The sequence below is a fragment of the Vipera berus genome, assembly GCF_964194415.1.
Source record: "Vipera berus genome assembly, chromosome: 3".
Classification (NCBI taxonomy): domain Eukaryota; kingdom Metazoa; phylum Chordata; class Lepidosauria; order Squamata; family Viperidae; genus Vipera; species Vipera berus.
Genome location: NC_138204.1, coordinates 214,569,676 through 214,597,254, shown reverse-complemented (window position 1 = coordinate 214,597,254; position 27,579 = coordinate 214,569,676). Strand labels below are relative to the sequence as shown.

Below are 27,579 nucleotides of genomic sequence, written 5' to 3'. Positions count from 1 at the left end.
TAAATGCTATTTTTGATCGGAGAACTTCAGGGCAAGATTCAGAAACTCAGAAATAAACCGGGTTGTTGGTTTTTTTTCACAGTTTGTTCACTGTGGGAGGAGAAGGGTGTGAACAGTCCAATATCAGGAGGGGTCCGATAGCAGCTTTTCTGACTAAGAAATTATATTCAGAGGCATCAGCTGTAGCTCACCAACACTTATGCCTTTTAATAAAAGTTGCCAATTGGGAAAAAAGGTGTTGCACGATTGCTCCAGACCATTTGTTTAAGAATTTCTGATTCAAGGGGAAAGATAGATTGGCTATGGAGACTGGACGTATTGTATTCAATCAATCAGTAATTGATAAGAGATAGTTTAAAGTAACAAACTGGAATATTTGATTCGGGTCGAATTAGGGTTAATATTTGAGATGACTGGGGGATCGAAGCTGTGGTAAATTTTGTATGAGTCGATTACAATAAGAGTTTATTAACAGAGGGTTTTTGCAATTTTAACTTTGTCTTTCTCTTCTTACTGTTCACCATTTGTATTACTTTCCTATTTTTACACAACTGGACTTAACTGTAGTATTTGGGATGATTGGGGATTTAAGCCATGGTAAATTGTGTATAGAAGGGACGCGGTGGCTCAGTGGGTTAGGACGCTGAGCTTGTCGATTAGAAGGTCGGCAGTTTGGCGGGTCGAATCCCGAGTGCCGCGTAGCAGAGTGAGCGCCTGTTACTCGTCCCAGCTTCTGCCAACCTAGCAGTTCGAAAGCACGTAAAAATGCAAGTAGAAAAATAGGGACCACTACGGTGGGAAGGTAACAGCGTTCCGTGCGCCTTTGGCGTCTAGTCATGCCGGCCACATGACCACGGAGACGTCCTCGGACAAGCGCTGGCTCTTCGGCTTTGAAACGGAGATGAGCACCGGCCCCTAGAGTCGGAAACGACTAGCACGCAGGTGCGGGGGAACCTTTACCTTTACCTTTAAATTGTGTATGAGTTGGCTGCAATAAGAGTTTGTTAACAGAGGATTTTGCAGTTTTAACTTTCTTTGTCTTTCTCTTATTACTGTTCACAGTTTTTTTTTACTACTTTCACATTTTTACATAACACGTTCCTTGCTATTGTTTTTTTTCTGTTAACCACTTTGTTATGACTATAGTTTAGAGATGACAGGCTAACCATTTTTAAGTACATTTAGTAGTTTAACAGCTTAACATTCTTTCAGCCTTTTTCACTGGGGGTGGAAAACCAAAATTGCTGTATTATACTAATCAGCATTCAACTAGGAAGGATGTTGTGTGTATTCATGTTAGTTTTCTTTTTTAAAGACCTTTTTTTTCCCTTAATGTCTTTTTTGGTGTGTGTGTGTGTGTGTGTGTAATATTTTGCCATTTTGTATTTTAATCTTAGAATAAACTAAAAATGTTCATTGCAAGAGAAGAATTTCTAATTTGAAAAGAATTCTAATGGCTACGGATCCTATATCAGCATTCAAAGGCATTATAAACTCTCTTTTCTAAAGTTGGGCTTCCTCTCCCGGCTCAATGCGAATACGGAAACTGGGAATCGTTGCTTGCATCACGTGCCCGGTTGTGTGAAACAGGATGGGCAGCGAAGGGCATGAAAGTAAAAATGGGGGATTCCCAGCATGCTGGGTGCTGTGGAGGAGGGCTGGGTGCAGCCAGGTTTCTAGCGTATTGTGTTCAAAATGGCTTATGTGCTGGAAACGCACAGCTACAAAACCGGAAATGGGCTACAGGTGGTCGTGGTTTAGCGACCGTGCCCAGGAATTGCGGAGCAGGTGTCTAAATGAAGTCAGAGGCGCCGACAGGAATTTGTAGTTTTATATAAATAACTATATTTTACAACAATCTTTGCAGCAAACAAGACAGTCGGGGGAAACGGGAGCATCCTGAGGTAAATCCCAGGGCATACAGAGGACACAAAAAGGCGGGAAAAAAGGAATGTCCCCCTCCACGCGCACAGCAACCAATCACAGCGCAGATTGCCTCACATAGGAGGCAGCACTCTGGTACAAAACAACCAAAACTGTGTGTTCTGGCTCACTGCACAATCCCACTGCTCCAGCTCCTAAATTTAAATATCTTAATAGCCGGCTTCATTTAGCAACTGTCCGAATGCACAAGGTTGAAAAAAAAATATCTTTGTGACCAAATCCTCACATTTACAATTTTCACAAGGCTGGAAAGCTGAAAGAAGATAGCAAGCCCAGTTGTGGTTTCACTTAGTGACTGCTTTGTATAGTGACTGAAATGCTGGTCCCGAGTGTAATAGCTAAACGAGAATGATCTGTATTTGGGATCCTTCTAGGTGTCAAGACTACATAAAAATGGGCTGTGAAGGATATGTAGCTGACTTTGTGCCAATCACCAGGAGACGGTGAATTCTAGTTGCACCTTAGACATGAAGGCCATATGGGTGACTTTAGGCCTGTCATCAGGAGACAGTGAGTTCTAGTCCCGCCTCAGGCATGAAAGCTGACCTGGTGACTTTAGGCCCATCACCAGGAGACAGTGAGTTCTAGTCCCACCTTAGGCATGAAAGCTGACCTGGTGACTTTAGGCCCATCACCAGGAGACAGTGAGTTCTAGTCCCACCTTAGGCATGAAAGCTGACCTGGTGACTTTAGGCCCATCACCAGGAGACAGTGAGTTCTAGTCCCGCCTTAGGCATGAAAGCTGACCTGGTGACTTTAGGCCCATCACCAGGAGACAGTGAGTTCTAGTCCCGCCTCAGGCATGAAAGCTGACTGGGTGAGTTTGAGCAAGTTCCTCTCCCTCAGCTCAACCCACCTCACAGAATTATTATTGTGGACAAAACTGAAGGAGGAAGAAGTATGAGCTAACTTTGAGTTATTTATAGAAAATAGTAAATGTGGGATTAAAAAATAAAATAAAAATGTAAACACTGATGTTCCATCTAACCTGGGCAATAAGTGAGGTTTATGGTCAAGGCAGATGCACTTATTCATTGGTTCAAGTTTAGCTGCCACCCAACTCCTGACTGACTTTATGTGGCTCACAAAACAACACAACATGAAAAATAACCATCTCCATAAAACAATAAACAGATGGCAGATCTGGGCAAAGGCATTAAACAAATGCCACACACGCAGCAGAACCTCCCACCACCCTTACTCAGAGCTTGGGAGAAGATGCAGGTGTTGCAAGTTCTCCAGAACATCATCAGTTCTGGAGTCACTCAGACAAAAGCCAGTAAAATCGTGATTTAAAGTCCCTGACTTACAACTATTTGTTTAGTGACTGTTTGAAGTTACAATACCATGCCAAGAGGTGTAAACATGCCAGAAGGATGCTACAAACGGAGGCATACAATCGAGATCACGCGAAGTATCGGTACCGCTTTATAAAACCCTAGTGAGGCCACACCTGGAATACGGCAACCAGTTTTGGTGACCATATCACAAAAAAAGACGTTGAGAGTTTGGAAAAAATTCAGAGAAGAGCAACTAAGATGTTTGAAGTTACAATGCCACCGAAAAAGAGAGACTTGCAACCAATTCTCACACTTACGACCTGTGCACCATCTCCATGGTCACATAATCAAAACAGCAGTGATTCACTAATAAGGCCACACCTGGAATACTGTAGCCAATTTTGGCCACCATATCACAAAAAAGACGTTGAGAGTTTGGAAAAAGTGCAAAGAAGAGCAAGTAAGATGATCCAAGGCCTGGAGACTAAAACGTACGAAGAACGGCTGCGGGATTTGGGTTTGGCTAGTCTAAAGAAAAGAAGAAATAGGGGAGACATGAGAGCAGCGTTCCAGTATTTGATGGGCTGCCACAAAGAAGAAGAGGGGGTTAAACTATTCTCCAAAGCACCAGAAGGCAAGACAGGAAACAATGGTTGGAAGCTGATCAAGGAGAGAAGCAACCTGGAATTAAGGAGAAACTTCCTGACAGTGAGGACAATCAACCAGTGGAACAGCTTGCCACCAGTCATCGTGGGCGCTCCATCACTGGAGGTTTTTAAGAAGAGACTGGATAGTCATTTGTTTGAAATAGTATAGGTTCTCCGGCTTGAGCAGGGGGCTGGACTAGAAGACCTCCAAGGTCCCTTCCAGCTCTATTCTATTCTATTCACAAATGTTGCAAGAGAGGTAGTACAGATGGTCCTCAGCTTAACAACCACCATGGAGTCTGAAATTTCTGTCGCTTGGTGAGACATTTGTTTATTGATTTTTTTTGCCCCGTTTTATGAAACTTTCTTGCTACCGTTGTTAATCAAGTTAGTCACAAGGTTGTTAAGTGAACCTGGCTTTCCCACTGACTCTGTTCATCAGAAGGTCGCAAAAGAGGATCCCATCATAAATACGAATCAACGTCCGCACATCACGTGACCGTGGGGCATGCTTCGGCGGCCATACAGTAGGTGTGAAAAACGGTCATAAGTCAATTTTTTAGTGCCGTTGTAACTTCAAACAGACAAAAAATAAACTGTTGTAGGCCTGTAAAATGGGGCAAAACTCACCTAACAACAAGAATTTTTGGCTCAATTGTGGCGATAAGTCAAAGATTACCTGTAACCCCATTTAGCAGATTTTATCGGACCACATTTCTGTCTGCACCTATTTCAAAATATTGGGCAAATCGTCTCTATCCAAAAAATTCTGTCCCAGGAGGGTCATTTGCATCCACTTTAACAAATAATTTCACATCGTCTGCAGCCACCCAGGTTATATAGGCAGTCCTTGACTTATAATCATTCATTTAGTGACCATCCAAAGTTACAACGGCGTTGGGGAAAAAAGGGGGTTTATGATCAGTCGTTGCATCCATAATCATTGCACCCATCCCTGTGTTTAGGTGAATCGAATTTTGGGTGGTTACCAACTTTGAATGGCTGCTAAACGAATTGTTATAATTCGAGGAGTCCCTGTAATTGACAAATGACAACAGCTGCAACCAAAAATGCAATGGGCATTGGGGGTGTACTGGACACTTTATCCCAACTGCTCCATGCGACGGAAGGTTCACGCAGATTGAGAAAACTCATAATTATGCTTCAGATAAGGTAAAGGTAAAGGTAAAGGTTCCCCCGCACATGCGTGCTAGTCGTTTCTGACTCTAGGGGCCGGTGCCCATCTCCGTTTCAAAGCCAAAGAGCCAGCGTTTGTCCGAGGACGTCTCCGTGGTCATGTGGCCGGCATGACTAGACGCCAAAGGCGCACGGAACGCTGTTACCTTCCCACCGTAGTGGTCCCTTTTTTTCTACTTGCATTTTTACGTGCTTTCGAACTGCTAGGTTGGCAGAAGCTGGGACGAGTAACAGGCGCTCACTCTGTTACGCGGCACTCGGGATTCGACCCGCCAAACTGCCGACCTTCTGATCGACAAGCTCAGTGTCCTAACCCACTGAGCCACCGCGTCCCTATGCTTCAGATAGCAATCAGCAAATAAGAAGGCATTGGATAAAACAAGCAGAATGCCTTCGATCAAGAGAAAAAAGCAAAGTCTTACATTTACACAGGACAAACCAAAGGCACAAATACAGACTGGGCGAGACCTGGCTCAAAACAGCAACTGTGAGAGGGACCTTGGAGTCCTAGTGGATGACCACTTGATCACGAGCCAGCAGTGTGCAGTAGCAGCCAGAAAAGCTAATGCAAACCTGGGTTGTGTAAACAGAGGCACAGAATCAAGATCACGCAAAGTATTAGTACCACTTTATAAAACCCTAGTGAGGCCACACCTGGAATACTGCAACCAATTTTGGTCACCATATCACAAAAAAGAAGTTGAGAGTTTGGGAAAAAATTCAGAGAAGAGCAACTAAGATGATCCAAGGCCTGGAGAGCAAAACATACGAAGAACGGTGGCAGGACTTGGGTTTGGCTAGTCTAAAGAAAAGAAGAAATAGGGGAGACACGATAGCAGCGTTCGAGTGTCTGAGGGGCTGCCCCAAAGAAGAGGGGGTCACGTTATTCTCCAAAGCACCAGAAATAAAGACAAGAAACAATGGTTGGAAACTGACCAAAGAGAGAAGCAACCTGGAACTAAGGAGAAACTTCCTGACAGCGAGGACAATTAACCAGTGGAACATCTTGCCACCGGAGGTTGTGGGTGCTCCATCACTGGAGGTTATTAAAGAACAAGAAAGGTGGGGATGAACATCCAAGAAAGAAAGAAACCATAAATAAATGATCAACAGTGAGCAGATACAAAGCCTTCAGAAATCGTGGGTGCTCCATCACTGGAGGTTTTTAAGAAGAGGCTAGACAATCACCTGTCTGAAATGGTCTAGGGTCTCCTGCTTGAGCAGGGGGTTGGACTAGAAGACCTCCAAGGTCCCATCCAGTTCTATTCTATTCTAAAAATGGTGATTGAATATAAGTAGTTCTTCCTATTCTCTCTCCTCAATACCCTTTTTATATTTTTAAATTATACAATTTCCAAAAGTTTGGAATCGGCAGACGTTGGGGTCCTGCAAGATATGGTCAAAGAAGTCAAGATGGCACTCATGATGATGAGTTCAAAACTCACTGCAGATTTTTAAGAAGAGACTGGACAGCCACCTTTCTGAAATGGTGTAGGGCAGGGGTGTCAAACTCAATTTCATTGAGGGCTGCATCAGCATTGCGGTTGCCCTCAGGGGGCCGGGTGGGTGTGGCCTGGGTGGGCGTGGCCTACTGGGTGGGCGTGGCCTACTGGGTGGGCGTGGCTAAAGTGTGTATGGCCTACTGGGTGGGCATGGCCAGCTCTACATCGTTCGCATCAAGGGTGCCTATGGGGGCCTGGGCAGGACTGGGGACAGATCTGAGGGTCTCTGGCAGAAGGAGGGTCTCTGGGCCAGGGCCAAGGCAGCGGGGGCCGTTCCCTCACTGTTTCCAGGATGGCTTAGCGGGCCGCATGAAACCACTTCACGGGCCGGATCCGGCCCCCAGGCCTTGTGTTTGACATGTCTGGTGTAGGGTCTCCTTCCCGAGCAGGGGGTTGGACTAGAAGACCTCCAAGGTCCCTTCCAACTCTGTTATTCTGTTATTCTTCCCGTTTCTGCCCATAAACGTTTTTGTCCAAACTTGCTGGACTTGAAGGAGACTTATCATAAGTAAACCTTAAATGACCCACAACAAACCAGCTTCAACCTGAACCTTGGTTTCCTGCAACAAATCATTGTTAAGAGAAGCCACACTTTGTCTCATTTCAGGCAACTCCACCAGTTCTGGCATGTAACAAAAAGAGAGAGAGAGAAAAAGAAACAAACTTCCCAAGTTTGGGAAGTGGATGGAGAACAGAGGAACAATCTAAGCGATAGATGGATTGTCGCTTATTCCTGCAATGATAAGCCAGGGTTTAGATGGACCAAGATGAAAAAGAAATACGATTGAGGAGGTGGGAGCTGTAGCTTAAACTCTCCTGGTGCCTTCTTGAAGTGTGGAGGCCTCCAAACAATTGGGAGTTCTTGGCGGGCGTCAACTTGGTGAAGATGGACATGAAGAATGAAGGGCAGGGGAAAAAAAAACATTGACTTAGAGATCACTTGGATCATGACCAACTGATGACCAAGTTGACAAAACCTTGCTTACTTAGATAACGGTCACCTCTCTCCCTCCTTCCCCTCCAAGAAATGGGATAAGGGAGCAACTTGGTGGCCTTGGATGATGTGACGGTTCCCACTGTGGACAACCATCTTGCCCACCGCCCTTTCAGATCTTCTCCTGCCCCAATTCTTTAGACACCCTTGTACTTCGAAAGCCACTTCAGTGCAGATGTTTCCATGGCAACTAGTGGACCAAATACATTAGTGTTTCTAATAATAAACCCATCTCAGGAAACTTGCCTTTTACCAGGAAACTTCCACCCGCCCATCCCCACGATCTTCTCTTTACCCTTCCTGGTTGGGGAGAAGAAATGGAGAGGAGAACCTCTGAAGAACCTCCGGGAGATCCAGCCAGAAGGATGGGAGAAATCTGAGAAGCCGCCCAAGCGATGTCGGATGGAGAGGGGCAATTTTTAACTTGACCCAGAACAAGCAGCCGAGTTTGCTAAATCCAAAAATGAAGCTAACCTTTAGAAGAACAAACCAACCGACCAACCCCAAAATCCATATCTACCTTCCTTCACCCAAACTTCTGATTTTGACAAAGCCAGTTTTAACCATTCCGTTTCTAAAACCTAGGAAGAAGGGCAGCGGGATTTGGGGTTTGGCTAGTCTGCAGAGTATAGGGGTGACATGATAGCAGCCTTCCAGTATTTGAGGGGCTGCCCCAAAGAAGAGGGGGTGAAATTATTCTCCAAAGCATCTGAAGGCAGGACGAGAAACAATGGTTGGAAACCGACCAAGGAGAGAAGCAACCTGGAATTAAGGAGAAAGTTCCTGACAGCAAGGACAATTAACCAGTGGAACTGCTTGCCTCCAGAAATCGTGGCTGCTCCATCACTGGAGGTTTTTAAGAAGAGACTGGATGGTCACTTGTCCGAGATGGTTTAGGTTCTCCTGCTTGAGCAGGAGGGTGGACTAGGAGACCTCCAAGGTCCCTTCCAGATTCTATTCTATTGTAATATTCTCGAATAATAGTCTGCCTCAACTTTCTACCCAGCTTCCCACCATTCCTGGAAAGACACATCTGGGCAAAATCTACATCCACACCCCTTCCTCGAAACTTCTCTTCTTTGGGGCCAGACGAAAGCTTACACCTCACCCCCGACCCCCACCCCACCCCTCAAAATGGTGTTAGAGGGTGAAGAAGGCACCCAGGCCTTAAGAGACCTCCAAAAGTATCTCAAGAGTGTTGGAGCCAAATTGTGCAGTTGAAGCTGGACGCCGGCCAGCTGGCGGAGAAGGAGTTAAAACTCCCAGAATTCCTTCAAAAACGACCAAGGAGGCCACCTCCAGCCTTCAACCTGTCTGCTGCAAATCTGAAAAACCAGGCCTGGATACCTGAAGCCCCTCCGAGCATCTCAGCGTTGCCTGACCCCGTTTGCAAGCCCCCCCCACACACACACACTGAGCAAAGCCACCCCCACCCCTTCTCCCAGGAGCCCCGGTCAAAAAGGCAGAGGCCGGGCCCCACCGAAGGGGAAAAAAAAGTGACATTTTAATGCGGTCAGGATCCCCCGGTGATTATTCAGGTCACCGGTTCTGAAAAGAGAGCCGGGGGAAGCGGGTTTGGCTTCTCCTAGAGACAACGCACCCCGCAAGGTGCAACGTTGTGCAACGCTGATGCCGCTGCCGCCGATGCACACAGCTGGGTGATGTGCGAGGCTGGCTTTTCTCTAGCTAAGCTGGGCACGCACGCAGTCACGGTCGCCCAAAAAACGCTAAGCTTTACGATGCGCCCACCAAGAGAGAGAGAGACACACACAGAGACACACAGACACACACCCCAACTCTGCCACACACAGGCGTGCACGGAGCGAGCTGGAAATGTCACAGGCTGGACTGTATTTCTTTTCTTTTCTTTTCCTTTCCTTTCCCCCCTTCTTCCCTTTCTTTCTTCTTCTCCTCCTCCTCCACCTTTTGGGCAGAAGCCCAGGGTTTGTCTCCCGCTCTGGCTGGCTGGCTGGCTGGCTGGCAGAGATGCTCCTTTGGCGGGTGGGGCGGGAGGGGGGGGAAGACTTACCATGTCAGCAGCAATCTGGGCTAAGATGGCGAAGGTAGAGACTCGGTCACAGAAGCATTTGGTTCGGAAAGGATCCACAGGGACGGTTCGGCAACCCCTCCAAGACCAGGCGCCAAGCTGAGATGGAGAGAAGGAGGAAGAGGAGGAGGAGGAGGAGGAGGAGGAGGTGGTGGTGGTGATGGAGGAGGAGGGTCTGTGAAAGGAGGGAGGAGGGGGAAGCGAGTGCAGAGGGGGAGAGACACAGAGAGAGAGAGAGAGAGAGAAGAGAGAGAGAGACAAGGGCACACACAGGGGGGAGAGAGAGAGAGAGAGAGAGAGAGAGAGAGAGAGAGAGAGAGAGAGAGAGAGAGAGAGAGAGAGAGAGAGAGAGAGAGAGAGAGAAGGGGACGACAGGAGGTGAAGAAAAAAAAACAAGCATCACCAACACATTGCTGAAAGAAACATCGCAACCACAACCAGCCTCCCACCCCCTCCTGTGCCCACGACGTACGTGGCCCTCCCTTTCCCCCCCCCTCCTCACCAAGGCAGCCAGGAATGCATAAACAGCGGCAAACCCACCCACCCACCCCACACAGACACATACACACTCAAAAGTGACTTTGAATCTACCTGGACCTCACTCCGATTCCTCCCGACCTTCTCCTGCTGCTCAGCCAGGAGTTGGCACCCCAAAGGCCTTCATTGGGGCCTCAGGCCCCTTCCAGCCTGGCTGTTTGCTTTGGAGAGGAGACCACCGGGAGATCTCCGGAAGCCAAGAAGGCAAGAGAGGCCAATTTAGGAGGCAATGCTGGACTTGGGTTTTGTTTTTCGAGGCTTCACGTCAAAGGTCCCGTGCAGCTCCTACCAACTGTACACACACACCTGAGTGCGAGGCACACAATTTCCCCAGCTGCAAGTCCTCACCAACCCTGGTTTCTTCTCCTCTTCTCTCCAAAGGCTGCTCCTTTGCAGCCACAGTCTCGTGCAACTCTTTTCATTGTGGCATTTGTCACACCAAGCCCCCCCCCTCCCCTCTTAGCATGACACATCACACCCTCTGTCACAAACCACGACTCTCCCCGGCGCACAACAATCCACCCCAACGTCCACGTGGTGCGCAAACACCCAACGCGTGGCTTTCCACGTTCTCACGCACGCCCCGGGGAGCAGCTGTCTCCACACCTACCGTCGTGCCATATTCGGTGGGCGGTTTCACACCCAACAGAGGGGGGAAAAAAAATCTGGATTTGTGGCTGGCTGGTTGTGAAAAGCGAACCACGGCTTCCACCAAACACGTGCGTGTCCCATTCGCACCTTCCGGTCTCCGGGGCGTGCAACTTTCCAGTAGGGAAAGTCATCGGAGACTTTCGTTTGGATGGGGCAGGTCTCGCTGGGGTGTCATCAATTGGCAACCGTCTGTTTAGTGACCGTTTGAAGTTACGACGGCACTGGGGAAAAATGACTCACGGCCGTTGTTCGCCCTGCTGACTGCTGCGGCTTCCCCGCAGTCACGTATTTACGACGGTCGCAGCGTCCCCGGGGGAATCACGTGATCCCCTTTGGCGACCTTCTGACAAGCAAAGGCATTGGGGGAACACAGATTCACTTAACGACCATGTTGCTCATTTAACACCTGCCGTGATTCGCTTAACAACGGTGGCAAGAAAGCTCGTAAAATTACAGCAAAGCGCGCCTAACAAATGTCTCACTTAACAACTGTGGCAAGAAAAGACGTAAAATGAGACTTAATGAATGTCTCATTTAGCAACAGAAACTTCAGTCTTAATTGTGTATCGTAAGTCGAGGACTACCGACACAATGGTCAGTTGTCTAAGACAAGGGAGAAAAGCTTCTCTCTGGATTATATTTCCTTGACAAAGTAACTCCCCTTAAATTGCATGTTTTAAAAACTATTTTTAAGCAATTATCAATTGCTTTGCTAAATCCTCCTCCTCCTCCTCTTCAACGCATATATCATTCTAGTTCTGGATCTTCCCAAATCATGTCATTTAATACAAGCACTTCTATATGCAGGTAATCCTTGACTTGTGGCCACAAGTGAAGCCCAAAATTTCTGTTCTGAAGTGAGACCTGCCCCATTTTACGACCTTTCTTGCCTCAGTTGTTAAGTGAACCACTGCGGCTGATAGGTTAGTCACCCAGTGACTAAGTGAATTTGGTTTCCCCCACTGACTTTGCTCATCAGGAGGTCGCAAAAGGGGATCATGTAACCCCAGGACACCGCAACCGTCATGTATGTGAGTCAGCTGCCAGGTGTCCAAATTAGGATTATGTAATCCTAGGGATGCTGCAATTGTCTTGGGACACAGTGACGGTCATTAGAATGGAATGGAATGGAATGGAATGGAATGGAGTAGGGTAGGGTAGGGTAGAGTAGGGTAGAGTAGAGTAGAGTAGAGTAGAATAGAAAATAGTACACAATAGAAAATAGAATGGAATGGAATGGAACAGAACAGAACGGAATGGATCAGAACAGAACAGAACAGAACAGAACAGAACAGAACAGAAGAGAATAGAATAGAATAGAAGATAACAGATTGTAGAATGGAATAGAGTAGAGTAGAATTAGAATAGAATAGAATAGAATAGAATAGAATAGAATAGAATAGAATAGAATAGAATAGAATAGAATAGAATAGAATAGAATAGAATAGAATAGAATAGAATAGAATAGAATAGAATAGAATAGAATAGAAGATAACAGATTGTAGAATGGAATAGAATAGAATAGAATAGAATAGAATAGAATAGAATAGAATAGAATAGAATAGAATAGAATAGAATAGAATAGAATAGAATAGAATAGAATAGAATAGAATAGAATAGAATAGAATAGAATAGAATAGAATAGAATAGAATGGAAAATATGGAATGGAATAAATGGAATGGAATAACTTTATTGTCACTTTAAATGTACACTAATCAGCATACATTAAAATAAAATTCCGTTGCCTTCAGCTCTCAAAGGGTCACCACCTCCAATATACGCTACGTGAACACGAGAAAAGATTATGCATATACCTAGTCCAACTCCCACCCCCACCCCTTTGCTCAAGCAGAAGACCCTCTACCTTTCCGGACAAGTAGCGGAACCATTATAAGTCACTTTTTTTTCAGCGTTGTTGCAACTTCAAACGGTCACTAAACAGACAACTGTAAGTTGAGGACAATCTGGAAAAAGGAAATGGATAAAAGGTAGGGCTGGTCTCGGGCTCCCAATCCTGTGGGCAAACTTTGAATTAAAAGTCTCCCGCAACCTTTCACGGGACCAACCATGCGTCTGTGTCCTGTTTGTTTTCTGGAAGGGTTTTAAGGCTTCCGTTGGTGGGTTTAGAATTTAGAACAGAATAGGAGCTGGAAGGGACCTTGGAGGTCTTCTAGTCCAGCCCCCTGCTCAAGCAAGGGACCATAGGTCATTCCAGACAAGTGACTGTCCGTTCCCTCCTTAAAAACCTCCATTGATGGAGTATCCACAACTTCTGGTGGCAGGCTGTTCCGCTGGTTGATTGTCCTCACTGTTAGGAAGTTTCTCTTTAATTCCAGGTTGCTTCTCTCCCTGATTAGTTTCCATTGTCCTGCCTTCTGGTGCTTTGGAGAATAGCTTGACACACACACACACACACACCGTTCTTTGTGGCAGCCCCTCAAAAATAGGAAGGCTGCTATCATGTCCCCCCTGGTCCTTCCTTCCATTAGACTAAAAGGTAAAGGTAAAGGTTCCCCCGCACATGTGTGCTAGTCGTTTCCGACTCTAGGGGCCAGTGCTCATCTCCGTTTCAAAGCCGAAGAGCCAGCGCTTGTCCGAGGACGTCTCTGTGGTCATGTGGCCGGCATGACTAGACGCCAAAGGCGCACGGAACGCTGTTACCTTCCCACCGGAGTGGTCCCTATTTTTCTACTTGCATTTTTATGTGCTTTCGAACTGCTAGGTTGGCAGAAGCTGGGACGAGTAACAGGCGCTCACTCTGCTACGCGGCACTCGGGATTCGACCCGCCAAACTGCCGACCTTCTGATCGACAAGCTCAGCGTCCTAACCCACTGAGCCACCGTGTCCCTTAGTCCATTAGACTAGACATACCCAATTCCTGTAACTGTTCCTCATATGTTGTCCCACCTTTTTGCATTAGTCCATGTACAATACCTTCCCTCCCAGTTCCTCCCCTGTAACAAGTGCCCTGCAAGGTAGGTGGGCTTAAAAAGCAACTCAACAGTCTTCCAGACCAACTGTTGGTCTTCAAGCTGAATTTCTCAGGTCCTTGTCTGAGACTTCAACCACTAGACTGCGCTGTCCGAATTCAGTGGACGGGCTGTGAGGCAGGGGTCTTCTGAGGGTATGGTCACACAAGTCAGGAGGGGAGCTGTGATTTAACCAGTGCAATGGTCAGCCTAGGGTAGGAAGAGGAGGAAGAAGAGATGGAGGAGGGGAAGGGTGGGGAGCAGAAGAGGGGAGGGGAAGCAAGAGAGGAGATGTATGGATGAGAGGAAGGAAGGAAGGAAGGAAGGAAGGAAAGAAAGAAAGAAAGAAAGAAAGAAAGAAAGAAAGAAAGAAAGAAAGAAAGAAAGAAAGAAAGAAAGAAAGAAAGAAAGAAAGAAAGAAAGAAGATAATATAGAGAGAAGGAAGGAAGGAAGGAAGGAAGGAAGGAAGGAAGGAAGGAAGGAAGGAAGGAAGGAAGGAAGGAAGGAAGGAAGGAAAGAAGGAAATGGGTGGCTGAATGGACAAATGGATAGAAGATAGGGAGAAGGGAGGGGGGAGAGGAAGGAAGGAATGTAGCTCCCTAAGTTTGGCTGTTTCTTTGCAGACATTTCATGACCCAATCAGTGTTAGCAAATGTGAGGTACTCCCTACTTATACTGTAGACCTGTTTATAGATACGCAGTGACAATTCCTTAATCTCACAACACATGGATGAACTCAACCAGAGTTTTAACTGGGAAACTGAGCGTCCTATCCCAAGTTAAATCCAAAAAACATAAGAGAATTCCCGGAAGCTTGCCGTTCGGACAAAGCAGCCGTCATCAGACACACGGAGATATACAACATTTACCCACCATTCAAAGGAAACAATAAAAAGCTAAGAAGGAAGCAAAAAGATCAGAAGCCTTTTTTTTCCCCAGCACCGAACCCCCAGATAAGCAAGGATTAACACCAGACAATCAATCAAGCAGAAAACAATACCCTAACCAAGGGACACCAAGGAGTTAACCATATCTCATTGACATATAGTAGCTGGGCAAACTACTATACATAAACGGAGAGCAATCCCACACTCTTGATAATGTTCCTTAGTTGGGTAATGAAACATTCACAAGCAAACCGCCAGGGAGCACCAAGGACTCCACAGCTTGAGTCCACATGCACACATCCTTGTTCTTCCCCAACAGCTTTCCTTCCATCAATCAGAAGAGAGCTGGAAGGGACCTTGGAGGTCATCCAGTCCAACCCCCCCCCCTGCTCAGGCAGGAGACCCTATATACCATTTCAGACAAATGGCTTTCCAGTCTCTTCTTAAAAACCTCCAGTGATGGAGGACCCACAACTTCTGCAGGCAACTTCTGTTCTACTGATTAATTGTCCTGTCAGGAAATTTCTTCCTTAGTTCTAGATTGGACCTCTCTTTCTTTAGTTTCCATCCGTTGCTTCTTGTCCTGCCTTCAGGCGCTTTGGAGAATAGGTTGACCCACCCACCCACCCCCACCCTTCTTTGAGGCAGCCCCACAAATATTGGGAGAGTGCTAACATGTCACCCCTAGTCCTTCTTTTCTCTAGTCTAGCCAACCCCCCCCCGCCCCCATCCTTCAACCAATCTTCCTATGTTTTAGTCTCCAGGCCTTCAATCGTCTTAGTTGCTCTTCTCTGCACTTTTTCCCCCTGAAGTCTCAAGATCTATTTTATAATGTGATGACCAAGAATGGATGCAGGGCTCCAGGTGTGTGGTCCTTACTCGTCCCAACCATTCCCATGCATTCTGATCAGTGCTTTTTTTTTGTAAAAGAAAAAGGTGCCGGAACTCACACATGTCATACAACCCACCTTGCCTACCCTACAAGGTTCCATCCAAAAAAGGTGCCGGAACTCCGTTCTGAGCGTTCTATGAGAAAAAAGCCCTGATTCTGATAAACAACCTCGATTTATAAACAATCCTCAGCTGCTTTCGGCTTTCCCGTCTGGTTCATTGCCTTCTCAACTCCTGCTGCTTCTGAGCAGAAACCAACCATCACTCAGAGCCCCAATGGCACCAGGTGCAATCTCTCTCCTCCGCCGTTGAGGATCATCGTGGCTCAAAGCTGATGGCATCCAGCTGTTCCCAGGTGTTCCACCCTCCCCACCATCAAGTGTGTGTTTGGAGGGGACTGATTGCTGCTTTTGGCCCGTGCTACAACCTGGGGTTGTGTTCTGACGCCAGACCAGAATGAGAAGATGGGGTGAAACGTTTTATTTATTATGAAATTTACGGAGAAAATTTATGCGGACACCCAACTCACTCACGGCCGACTCTAGCTTGCTTACTGAAATAAAACTCCAAGACTCTGATTCTTGGTGACAAGAATCAGACCAACTGCTTGATGATCTCCATTCTCATTCTCTCTCTCTCTCTCTCTCTCTCTCTCTCTCTCTCTCTCTCTCTCTCTCTCTCTCTCTCTCTCTCTCTCTCTCTCTCCCTCTCCCTCTCCCTCTCCCTCTCCCTCTCCCTCTCCCTCTCATTCTCTCTCTCTCTCTCTCATTCTCTCTCCCACTCATTCTCAATCAAACCAACTACTTGATGGGCTCCATATCAACCTGGAGTCCTCAGGCCCCTTGGCAGAACCAGGTCCTCAGGGCCTTTTACAAGAGTGTCAAATTGGGGGTCCATATTATCTCTGCAGGGATGATGTTCCACAGAAAGGGAGCCACCACGGAGAAGGCCCTTGTTCTTGGTCCCCACCAGATGGGCCTCCTTAATAAGAGAGGGGACCCATAACTTCTCCTGCCTTCCCATTCTGGTGAGTAAAGTAGACGTAACTGGGAATACATAGTCCTTCAAATAATCTGGGCCCAGACCAAGTAGGGCTTTAGAGGGGACAACCAAGACCTTGAATTGGACCAAGATGCAAATCAGAATCAATGCAGAGAGATGACCCGTGTGCAAATCTAGGCTGGGTGAAAAACCAGGGTGGACCAGCACATTTTGAACCAACTGAAGCTTGCAGATTCTTTCCAAAGGTAGCCTCACGTAGATCCTGTTGCATTGTTTTGCGCATCACCACGGGGCATCAGTGAGGCCTCTGGCAGATGTGTGGCTACACAACACTGGTGAGAAGTTGTTGGGTAGGTAACAAAAATCTGCAGGGAGGATGTTCACTGCGTCCCATTCATTTAATTCAGCCCGATATCCTGTTGGGTTCTCCCCTGCTCTTATACCTGGCCTCTGAGTTCAAAATTAAAGCAGGTTTCAAAAGGAACTGGGGTCAGCGGAGATCATTGGCGGGGGGGGAATAGCATGGGTTTGATTCGTTTTTTTTATTCCAACTTTTCTCCCTCCCTCCCTTTCCGTCTTTTTCATTCTCTCTCTCATTCTTTCTCTTGCTCTCCTTCTCTGTCCCTCCTTCTTTTTCTCTTGCTCTCATTTCTCATCTCATTCTCTTTCATTCTCTCTCATTCTTTCTCTTTCTCTCATCCTTCCTCTCGTTGTCTCTCTCTCTCTCATTGTCTCTCACACCTTGTCTCTCTCATTCTCTTTCTCACTCACACATTCACTGTTTCATTCTCTCTCTCATTCTGTTTTCCCCCCCTCATTCTTTCTCTTTCTCTCCCTCTCCCTCACATTTTCTCTCACCCCTTCTCTCTCTCCTTATCTCTCACATTCAATTTTTCATTCTCTCTCATTCTGACTCTCTCTCTCTCATTCTTTCTCTTTCTCTCTCTCTCCCTCACATTTTCTCTCTCATCTCTCTTTCCCATTCTCTCTCTTTCTCTCTCACATATTTTTCATTCTCCCTTTCATTCTTCCTCTCGTCTCTCTCTTTCATTTTCTCTCACCTTGTCTCTCTCATTCTCTTTCTCACTCACACATTCACTGTTTCATTCTCTCTCTCATTCTGTTTTCCCCCTCATTCTTTCCCTTTCTCTCCTTCTCTCTCACATTTTCTCACCCCTTCTCTCTCTCTTTATCTCTCACATTCAATTTTTCATTCTCTCTCATTCTGACTCTCTCTCTCTCTCTCATTCTTTCTCTCTTTCTCTCTCTCTCCCTCACATTTTCTCTCACCCCTTCTCTCTCTCTTTATCTCTCACATTCAATTTTTCATTCTCTCTCATTCTGACTCTCTCTCTCTCTCTCATTCTTTCTCTCTTTCTCTCTCTCCCTCATATTTTCTCTCACCCCTTCTCTCTCTCTTTATCTCTCACATTCAATTTTTCATTCTCTCTCATTCTGACTCTCTCTCTCTCTCTCATTTCTTCTCTCTTTCTCTCTCTCCCTCACATTTTCTCTCACCCCTTCTCTCTCTCTTTATCTCTCACATTCATTTTTTCATTCTCTGTCATTCTGATTCTCTCTCTCTATCTCTCATTCTTTCTCTCCTTCTCTCCCTTCTCTCTCACATTTTCTCACCCCTTCTCTCTCTCTTTATCTCTCACATTCAATTTTTCATTCTCTCTCATTCTGACTCTCTCTCTCATTCTTTCTCTCTCTCTCCTCACATTTTCTCTCTCATCTCTCTCTTTCCCATTCTCTCTCTTTCTCTCTCACACCTTTTTCTTTCTCTCTCTCTCTCTCTCTCTCTCTCTCTCTCTCTCTCTCTCTCTCTCTCTCTCTCTCTCTCTCTCTCTCTCTCTCTCTCTCTCTCTCTCTCTCTCTCTCTCTCTCTCTCTCATTTAAAATTCCCCCCTTGCTGGCTGACCTTCTTTTCTAAATCTTTTTTAGCTCCCGATATCTCAACCCATCTAGCCCCAGGGATGACACACATCTTCCGAAGCAGCCATAAGCTCTGCCTTCTCCCTCAACAAGCAATTAAGTAACATTAATAAGCAATTTGTATGCATTTGTGTCAGAAGACCCCTGCCTTCTGGCAATTTCTCTTTCGACCCCTTCTAGACAAACGTACCGCGCTCTGGGCCGAGATGCTTTAGAATCAGAGCCCAGCTTAGCAAACGGTTTGCAAACAAAGGGAAATAATACTTAAAAGCGGAGACCAAAAAAGCATTCGGCGGCCCATTGATGGCTCTGCATTCCGGTAATTGGCAGAGAAGGAACAAAAAAAGAAGAAGAGAATGAGGAGAGGAAGAGGAGGAGGAGGAGGAGGAATGAGTGGGGAATGAGATCTGGCGATTGACACCCTCCCTTCTGGGCTTCATCAATCAGGATCAAAAGGAGATAATCCACCCCCCCCCCCCCCGTGCTTATCTCCACATGGATGGCCTGCAAAACCCACATCAAGTGCCGGGCAGGGGTTCCAGAAATACGGGCTGAGGTCCCATTTAGAAGGAGGACATTTCTCATTAAAAGGAGAAGGAGAGCAAAAATAACATTTGTTCCACTTTCTGGGGGAAACACACAAGAAAAAGTTGGCCTCCCTAGTTCCTTAAAGCAGGGGGGGGTCCAAACTTGGCGACTTTAAGATGCCTGGACTTCAACTCCCAAAATTCCCCACCCAGCATGGGAATTTTCTTTCTTTCTTTCTTTCTTTCTTTCTTTCTTTCTTTCTTTCTTTCTTTCTTTCTTTCTTTCTTTCTTTCTTTCTTTCTTTCTTTCTTTCTTTCTTCCTTCTTTCCTTCTTTCCTTCTTTCCTTCCTTCCTTCCTTCCTTCCTTCCTTCCTTCCTTCCTTCCTTCCTTCCTTCCTTTCTTTCTTTCTTTCTTTCTTTCTTTCTTTCTTTCTTTCTTTCTTTCTTTCTTTCTTTCTTTCTTTCTTTCTTTCTTTCTTTCTTTCTTTCTCTCTTTCTCTCTCTCTTTCTCTCTCTCTCTCTTTCTCCCTCTTTCTGGTTTCTATCTTATCACATCAGAGAAGTCTCTGCAGAGTTTAGTTCCTGTAAAGAATCAGATAAAGCAGATGGGGTTTAGTCTTGCAATCAGGAGTGGTGGAAAGTTGCAACCCTCAAAAATCTGTTTCATTTTGACTCCGGCAAGGCCGTGGGAAGATCAGCAATGAATTGTAAACATTTCTTTAAAAAATAAAATAAAATCTGCCAAACAAATCTGCCAGATTTGGAGGGAATGAAGAACTCATTAACATTTCCTTACACATTTATATTAACTAGTGGGTTTTTTTTTTCCTTCCCCAGATATAATTTAACCTTTTAAAATTTCAGACCAGCCATGCAAGTTTCAGGTTGTGGAATCCACACCTCCACCAACCACACCTCCACGCTAGCAGTTGAAAGGAATAAAAGTATTATTCAGAAATTTCTAATGAGTCTAAAGGTTGAAGCAGAAGCCAACTGAAGATCAGAAATAATATTTTATCTAAGTATGGACCGGTGCAAATGTGAAAAGCAGAAGTTACAAATTGTAAGAGGAAATATCAAAACAACTATAGGAGACGGACTGTGGTAACAGAAAATTAGATGGTGAAAGGAGAGGATATTTATTTATTTATTTATTTATTTATTTATTTATTTATTAGATTTATATACTGCCCTTCTCCCATATGGACAAAGGGGCTTCCTGGAACACGGGAAGGAGAGTGGTTTTAGGCGGTCCGGAAAGTTTATCGGATGATTAGGGAAGGGGCGTTGAGTGCGATAGGGGAGGGGGAATCTGCATCGGGGATAGAATATAAAAATGTGTCAAACAGCTCTGTAAGGTGTGGCTGAACTCCCGTGTGTGTTTCAGTCCGCCAAGCCTTTGCAAACGCTTCTTTTGAAATAAAAAAACTTTGTTGCTGGAATTCCAAGTGAGTTTGTTTTGTTTTGGATCTTGAGCCACGTTCCAAACACAGTGATGATGTTACCTAGTTGGGTCGTGAAATGTCTGCAAGCAGACAACCAAGCTCAGAGATCCCCAAGGACCCCACAGTCCTCCTCCTCCTCCTCCTCCTCCTCCTCCTCCTCCTCCTCCTCCTCCTCCTCCTCCTTTCTGCAAACCCCACTTTCTTCTAGCACTGATGATGTTACCTGGTTGTGTATTGAAACACCTGCAAGAAAAGAGCCAAACCCAGAGAGCACCAAGGATATCACAGTCAAAAACATTAACCCCGACCTCAGTAAGCCCGGATTTCATACCAGCATTAGAGAAAGATTCCGTGGAGAAATAGGCAATTATAGTTTCTCCTTTACATCTTCCCATTCAAACTCCAAAGAGTGCTTTGTCGTTCTTTTCAACCGCGAATCTTGGCTTGTAAGGAGGCTGCCTCCGGCCTCCCGAACAGACGCGAAAGAACGCTTCACCAGCCCGATCAACGCCAAATCTTGGCTTGTACTTTCTCCCCACCACCCTCCCAACCACGGGGCGGAAGTACAGAGGAGCTGACAACCTTATGGCAATTTTCTGAACTGACTAGCATTCAGGGTGTGTGGTTGTCTCCTCCTTCGTCCTCTGCCCCTGGATGTCTTGGAGGCATCTCATTGGGGATTCAGGACGGGTGGTCCTCTCCGTTTTTTGTTTGTTTTTAATTACGGGAATTCCCCTCTCGTTTTTCTATCCCCCTTTCCTGGCTCTCCCTCCTCACAACTCTCTTTCCTCCCCCCCCCCCGCCCGTAGAGTAGATTAAACTTTCAGGACTGGAGCATTGAAGAGCCTCATGTGATCGGTAAGCATGGCAACCTGCAAAGAGGCCCCTTTGGCTGGGACACAACTGTGGCCAAACACAATTGGGAAACGGGAACCCTCTGAATGGACTCAACAAGGCCAACACACACATGGGCAAACTCTCCTTGGAAGGAGGGGGAGTGAGAGGGGTGAAAGGTAGTGGGGGGTGGGGTGGGGGTCAAAGCAGAGATGTGGGAGCTGAAAGCCATCTCCTCCTCCTTCTTTCCTTCCTCCTCCTCCTCCTCCTCCATTCTTCCTCTTCTCCTCCTCCTCCACCACCACCTCCTCCTCCTCCTCCTCCTCTTCCTCTCCTCCTCCTCCTCCACCTCCTCTTCTTCCTCCTCCTCCTCTTCCTCTCCTCCACTACCCCTCCTCCTCCACCTCCTCCTCCTCCACCTCCTCTTCTTCCTCCTCCTCCACCTCCTCTTCTTCCTCCTCCTCCTCCTCTCCTCCACTACCCCTCCTCCTCCACCACCACCTCCTCCTCCTCTTCCTCTCCTCCTCCTCCACTACCCCACCTTCTCCTCCACCTCATCTTCCTCCTCCTCCTTTTTCTCTCCTCCTCCTCCACCACCACCACCACTCCTCCTCTTCCACTACCCCTCCTCCTCCTCCACCACCACCTCCTCTTCCTCCTCCTCCTCCTCCTCCTCCTCTCCTCCTCCTCTTCCTCCACTACCACTCCTCCTCCTCCACCACCACCACCTCTTCCTCCTCCTCCTCCTCCTTGGAACAGTAACCCATAGGCCATGCCCAAGCCAGCCAGTTAGCTCTCCTCTGGCATTGTGAGCAATTCACAGCATGAAAAAGGATAAATAGGAAAGCGGGGGAGGTGCGGGGTTGTGTGTGTGTGTTTCTCCCTTCTGAGATTTAGAAAGGAGAAATTGTAGACAGGCAGGCTTGGCTGCCACCCGGAGGTCCACCCTCTTCTCTTTTATCCAGCATCCCCACCACATCTTCTGCGTGCTTTCAAAAAATGGATCCTTGGTGGGTTGGCTCATGCTGCAGATCCCCTCAGAAACTTCCCAAAGCAGTTGGACACCTTCTCGTATGCAAAGCTGGCTTACCCTCAACCTTTCAAAGCTGAAAGCTAACTATAAAGGCCGGCTAGCTGCCAAACACCCCAAATAGCACGTAGCTATGGGAGATCCAGCCATCGGAAATTCAAATCCTTTTTTTTTGTATTTTGTTGCCATTTTCAACAGAGGCTAAGCACTGGGTCAAGTATCTTGGGCTTAGAGAAAGGTAAAGGTTGGTCTCTAAGCTTAGCCAGTCTGTTCTGTGGTCAAGGCTAAACCATGTGATGAATGATGGAGGGACGTGAGTGGTTATGTCTAGTCTAGTCTAATGAAGAGAACGGCTAGAGGTGAGATGATAGAAGAGCAACAAAGATGATGAGGGGGCTGGAGGCTAAAACATATAAAGAACGGTTGCTGGAGTTGGGTATGTCTAGCTAAGTGATCAAAGCGAGAAGCAACCTGGAATTAAGGAGAAACTTCCTGGCAGTGAGGACAATCAACCAGTGGAACAGACGTTGTGGGTGTTCCATCACTGGAGGTTTTTGAGAAGAGACTGGACAATCACCTGTCAGAGATGGTGTAGGTTCTCCTGCTTGAACAGGAGGCTGGACTGGAAGACCTCTAAGGTCCCTTCCAGATTCTATTCTATTCTATTCTATTCTATTCTATTCTATTCTATTCTATTCTATTCTATTCTATTCTATTCTATTCTATTCTATTCTATTCTATTCTATTTATTCCTCTATTCTATTCTATTCTATTCTATTCTATTCTATTCTATTCTATTCTATTCTATTCTATTCTATTCTATTCTATTCTATTCTATTCTATTCTATTCTATTCTTTCCTCTATTCTATTCTATTCTATTCTATTCTATTCTATTCTATTCTATTCTATTCTATTCTATTCTATTCTATTCTATTCTATTCTATTCTATTCTATTCTATTCTATTCTATTCTAATGAAGAGAAGGACTAAGGGGTGATATGATAGTAGTTTTCCATTATTTCAGAGGCTGCCAGAAAAGGCGAGGGGGTCAACCTTTTCTCCAAAGCACCAGAGGGCAGGACAACAAGTAAAAGATGGAAACTGATCAAGGAGAGATCCTAACTAGAATTAATTAATTCTGTTACTCTTTAATTAAACAGTGGCAGGGGCTTGCCTCCAGAAGTTGTGGGTGCTCCATTACTGGAGACTTTTAAGAAGAGACTGGACAACCATTTGTCTGGAATGGTATAGGGTCTCCTGCCTGAGCAGGGGGCTGGACTAGAAGACCTCCAAGGTCCTGTTCAACTTTATTATTCTATGTTCTGTGTTCTAATTGGACTGGATATGTCAGACTAAACCTAATGTTAAAATAAAGAATATATTTTATCGAGTACTCCTGCACGTTCGTCTTCATAACGCTCAATCAATCAAACAAGTAAGTCTTCCGAAGCTTCTATACAAGAAGAAACATGTTTTAGAAGAGGACTAATGAAGGAAAAGAAGACCACCATGTAATCATCTTCAGGGACGTTGTAAATCAGTCTATGAAATTACTTCTTTCATAGAGTCTAGCAAGTAGAGAACATAGTTATATATCCTCCTCACCATCCACACCAGCAAAACTCAACAACCACACATGGTGTTTTGTTTTTTTCCCCATTACAGATCAGAGTTGGTTCCTTTGCCACACCCAGCTCAAGGGTAAACATTGGGACACGATTGAGAAGAACTAACCGTTCAGGCCGACCGGATTTGTTAAATCAAAAGAAAAAAGAGAGAGAGAGAAAAAAGAAGGCCATAGTAACTATACAGCTTAAGTATCCATCTAAATGCAGATGAGCTTATGATGGAGATGTGTCCTCTCTACCCATATATTAACATGTGTGCACACCCATACAAATCAAACAGATCACATTCCACTTATGAAATCAGCGGCACGGCGTCTGCAATTTTAGCCGTATCTTTTGCTGAACGTCAACGCCGGACCAGCTTCGTAGACTCTCTTAAAAATTATTCAGTTTGGAAGCCGATCTCCATTGGTTGTTTTTCCCTCACTCTCTAAAAGGAAAAAGCCACAAAAGTTGTGGAACATTTTGTTTTTTCCTGATCTAGGTTCGTAACGAAGAAGCCCTTCCATGGGTTTGGCCTAATGCATTTCCTCGACTGTGCTAAAGAAAATTAGCAGATTTACTTCCGAACATCTGTATTCACCTCTTCCTTTTTTTTGCATGTAATAATAATAATAATAATAATAATAATAATAATAATAATAATAATAATAATAATAATAATAATAATAATAATATAAAGTTGGAAAGGGACCTTGGAGGTCATCTAGTCCAACCCCCTGCTCAGGCAGGAAACCCTATACCATTTCAGACAAATGGCTGTCCAGTCTCTTCTTAAAAACTTCCAGTGTTGGAGCATTCACTGCTTCTGGAGGCAGGTTGTTCCACTGGTTAATTGTCCTCACTGTTAGGAAGTTTCTCCTTAGTTCCAGGTTGCTTCTCTCCTTGACTAGTTTCCATCCGTTGCTTCTTCTCCTGCCTTCGGGCGCTTTGAAGAATAGCTTGACTCCCTCTTCTTTGTGGTAGCCCCTGCATTGCATTAATGAAGTATGGAAGCTTTGCTGATGTGTCTGTGTTTATTATTACTTTTTTCCAACTTAAGTCATTTTGCGTTCCAAAATCCTGAGAAATGCTTGGATAGGAATTTTGCTTTGCTTTCTTTTGTGTTTTTTTTTTGTTTTTTTTGCAAACACATCTATCCCATAATACCATGTTTTCCCCAAAATAAGACCAGGTCTTATATTAAGTTTTGCTCCAGAAAATAATCAGGGCTTATTTTCTAGTTAGGGTTTATATTTGGGAAATATGTGTGGCCAGAATCTGAAAATAACATTTAACACAGCACAGTAGTTTAATGAAGAGAAGGGCGAGGAGGGACATGATAGCAGTCTTCCAATATCTCAGGGGCTGCCCCAAAGAAGAGGGAGTCAAGCTGTTCTCCAAAGCACCTGAAGGCAGGAGAAGAAGCAACGGATGGAAACTAGTCAAGGAGAGAAGCAACCTGGAACTAAGGAGAAACTTCCTGACAGTTAGAACAATTAATCAGTGGAACTACCAGCCTCCAGAAGCTGTGAATGCTCCAACACTGGAAGTTTTTAAGAAGAGACTGGACAACCATTTATCTGAGATGGTATGGGGTTTCCTGCCTGAGCAGGGGGTTGGAGTAGATGACCTCCAACGTCCCTTCCATATTATTATTATTATTATTAATATTATTATTATAACATTACTTAACCAGAATGCTCCAGTTGAGATCTACATATGTGGAACTGATTAGAGTAGATTGCAGGGGTGACACCGAAATACAACTTCATCATATTTCATCTATATCTTAAATTATTGCATTCTATTCCAATTTCATTTTAGACTGTATTCTATACCAATTTCCTTTCATTTTATTCCAATTTCATTTAAAATTGTATTTTATCAAATTCCATTTTAAATTGCTTTTATCAAATTTTAGTAATAATTTGTTTCTGGAACTTTGCACTTTGATGTGGCCCAAGGGCTAATCAATATAGTAGTAGTAGTAGTAGTAGTAGTAGTAGTAGTAGTAGTAGTAGCAGTAGTAGTAGTAATTTAATTAATTATTATTATTAATTACAGATTGCCATTTGGAACACAACACGCCAAATATCACAGTCTTAGAGAACCGAAGCGTACAGTTGATTGATATCGCCGTACCAGGAGATGCCAGTGTCAAAGAAAAATAACTGGAAAAAATTACGAAATACCGCTACCTGGCCATCGAAACAGCACGATTATGGATGAAACGCGTAACAGTGATACCCATTATCATCGCGGCACTGGGAACTATGTCCAAAGACTGCAAAATACATCAAGAAATTCCAGCTTCCTGCAATAACTCCAGCAAAGCTACAAAAAACTGCGCTACTCGGAACATCTTACATTTTAAGGAGATGCCTGGTTGTTACCTAGGATGCTGGCAGCAGCCCGTGTCAACCATTAATGCCAGTCAAGTTGACTGAGTGTTAAGTTGACTGAGTTTCATGTTTTATGAATAAAAGTTTAACAACAACAACAACAACAACAACAACAACAACAACAATAATAACAACAACAACAACAACAACAACAACAACAACAACAACAACAATAATAATAATAATAATAATAATAATAATAATAATAATAATAATAATAATAATAATAATAATAATAATAATAATATTGCAGGAACTAGGAACTATCACTCAAAAACAATAGGGTGTGGAACAGAACAGCTTCCATTTCCTCCAAACACAGCCCTTGCCAGCCACCCCAGAAAATGACATTTGCACTTTTATATTTTGTTTTGTCAATCAAAAACAAACAAACAAACCCACTTGACTTACACATCAGCTTCATCCCAGACAATGCAGGTTTGGTTTGTGGTTCCCTGTTCGGAGAGAAAAGGAGACAAATAAATAAATAAATAAATCAGTGTGTAATTTCCAGAGAGATGCTCACACCAGTGAGGAACAATGCCTATCCTTAATGCATGTTTGTGGATGTGTGTCTCCTCCTAAACCCCCCCCCCCAAAAAAACCCTACATTTTGACATCTCCTTCTGACTAAATTCAGGGTGGGATCTGTCAGCTTCTACACCAGGAGAAACACAGTTAGGAGTCCCTTCTAGGTTGGCAGCACACGAGCTGGGATGCTCTGCTCAAATGAAAAATAGACATTATTTATGGATTCTAGGCCACCATAAAGACTGTGGCTTCCTCTTGCTTTTAAAAAGTTACCTATCCAGGATAGGCAAATGGAAAATCTGCGGTAGGCGTTTACTTGAGATCAGCACTATTGTAGAGAGACCAGGGAAGCCATAGAAGATCATATTTGTAGCTCATGGTTCAGCTCCTTTGTGCTCTCTGAGCTTGGCTATTTTCTTGCAGATGTTTCGTGGCCCAACTAGGTAAGGTCCTCAATGCTAGTAGGGAGTGAGGTTTGCAGAGACGAGAAGGAGAAGGAGAAGGAGGAGGAGGAAGAGGAGGAGGAAGAGGAGGAGGAAGAGGAGGAAGAGAAGGAGAAGGAGAAGGAGAAGGAGAAGGAAGGAGAAGGAGAAGGAGAAGGAGAAGGAGAAGGAGAAGGAGAAGGAAGGAGAAGGTAGAGAAGGAGAAAGAGAAGGAGGAGGAGGAGGAGGAAGAGAAGGAGAAGGAGAAGAAGGAGAAGGAGAAGGAA

General features: G+C 45.1%; 1 protein-coding gene across 1 annotated transcript in view; it reads right to left on the bottom strand.

Moving 5' to 3' along the window:
* The window catches only part of ADGRB1 (adhesion G protein-coupled receptor B1), a gene marked incomplete at its 5' end in the record, with an annotated part of 265,769 nt that overhangs the window by 82,773 nt on the left and 155,417 nt on the right, over positions 1–27,579 (bottom strand). The window contains 2 exons of the mRNA XM_081323014.1: positions 9,594–9,786; positions 26,751–26,794. Of these exons, the coding sequence (XP_081179140.1) occupies positions 9,594–9,786; positions 26,751–26,794 (237 nt within the window). The remainder of the gene's footprint in view (positions 1–9,593; positions 9,787–26,750; positions 26,795–27,579) is intronic.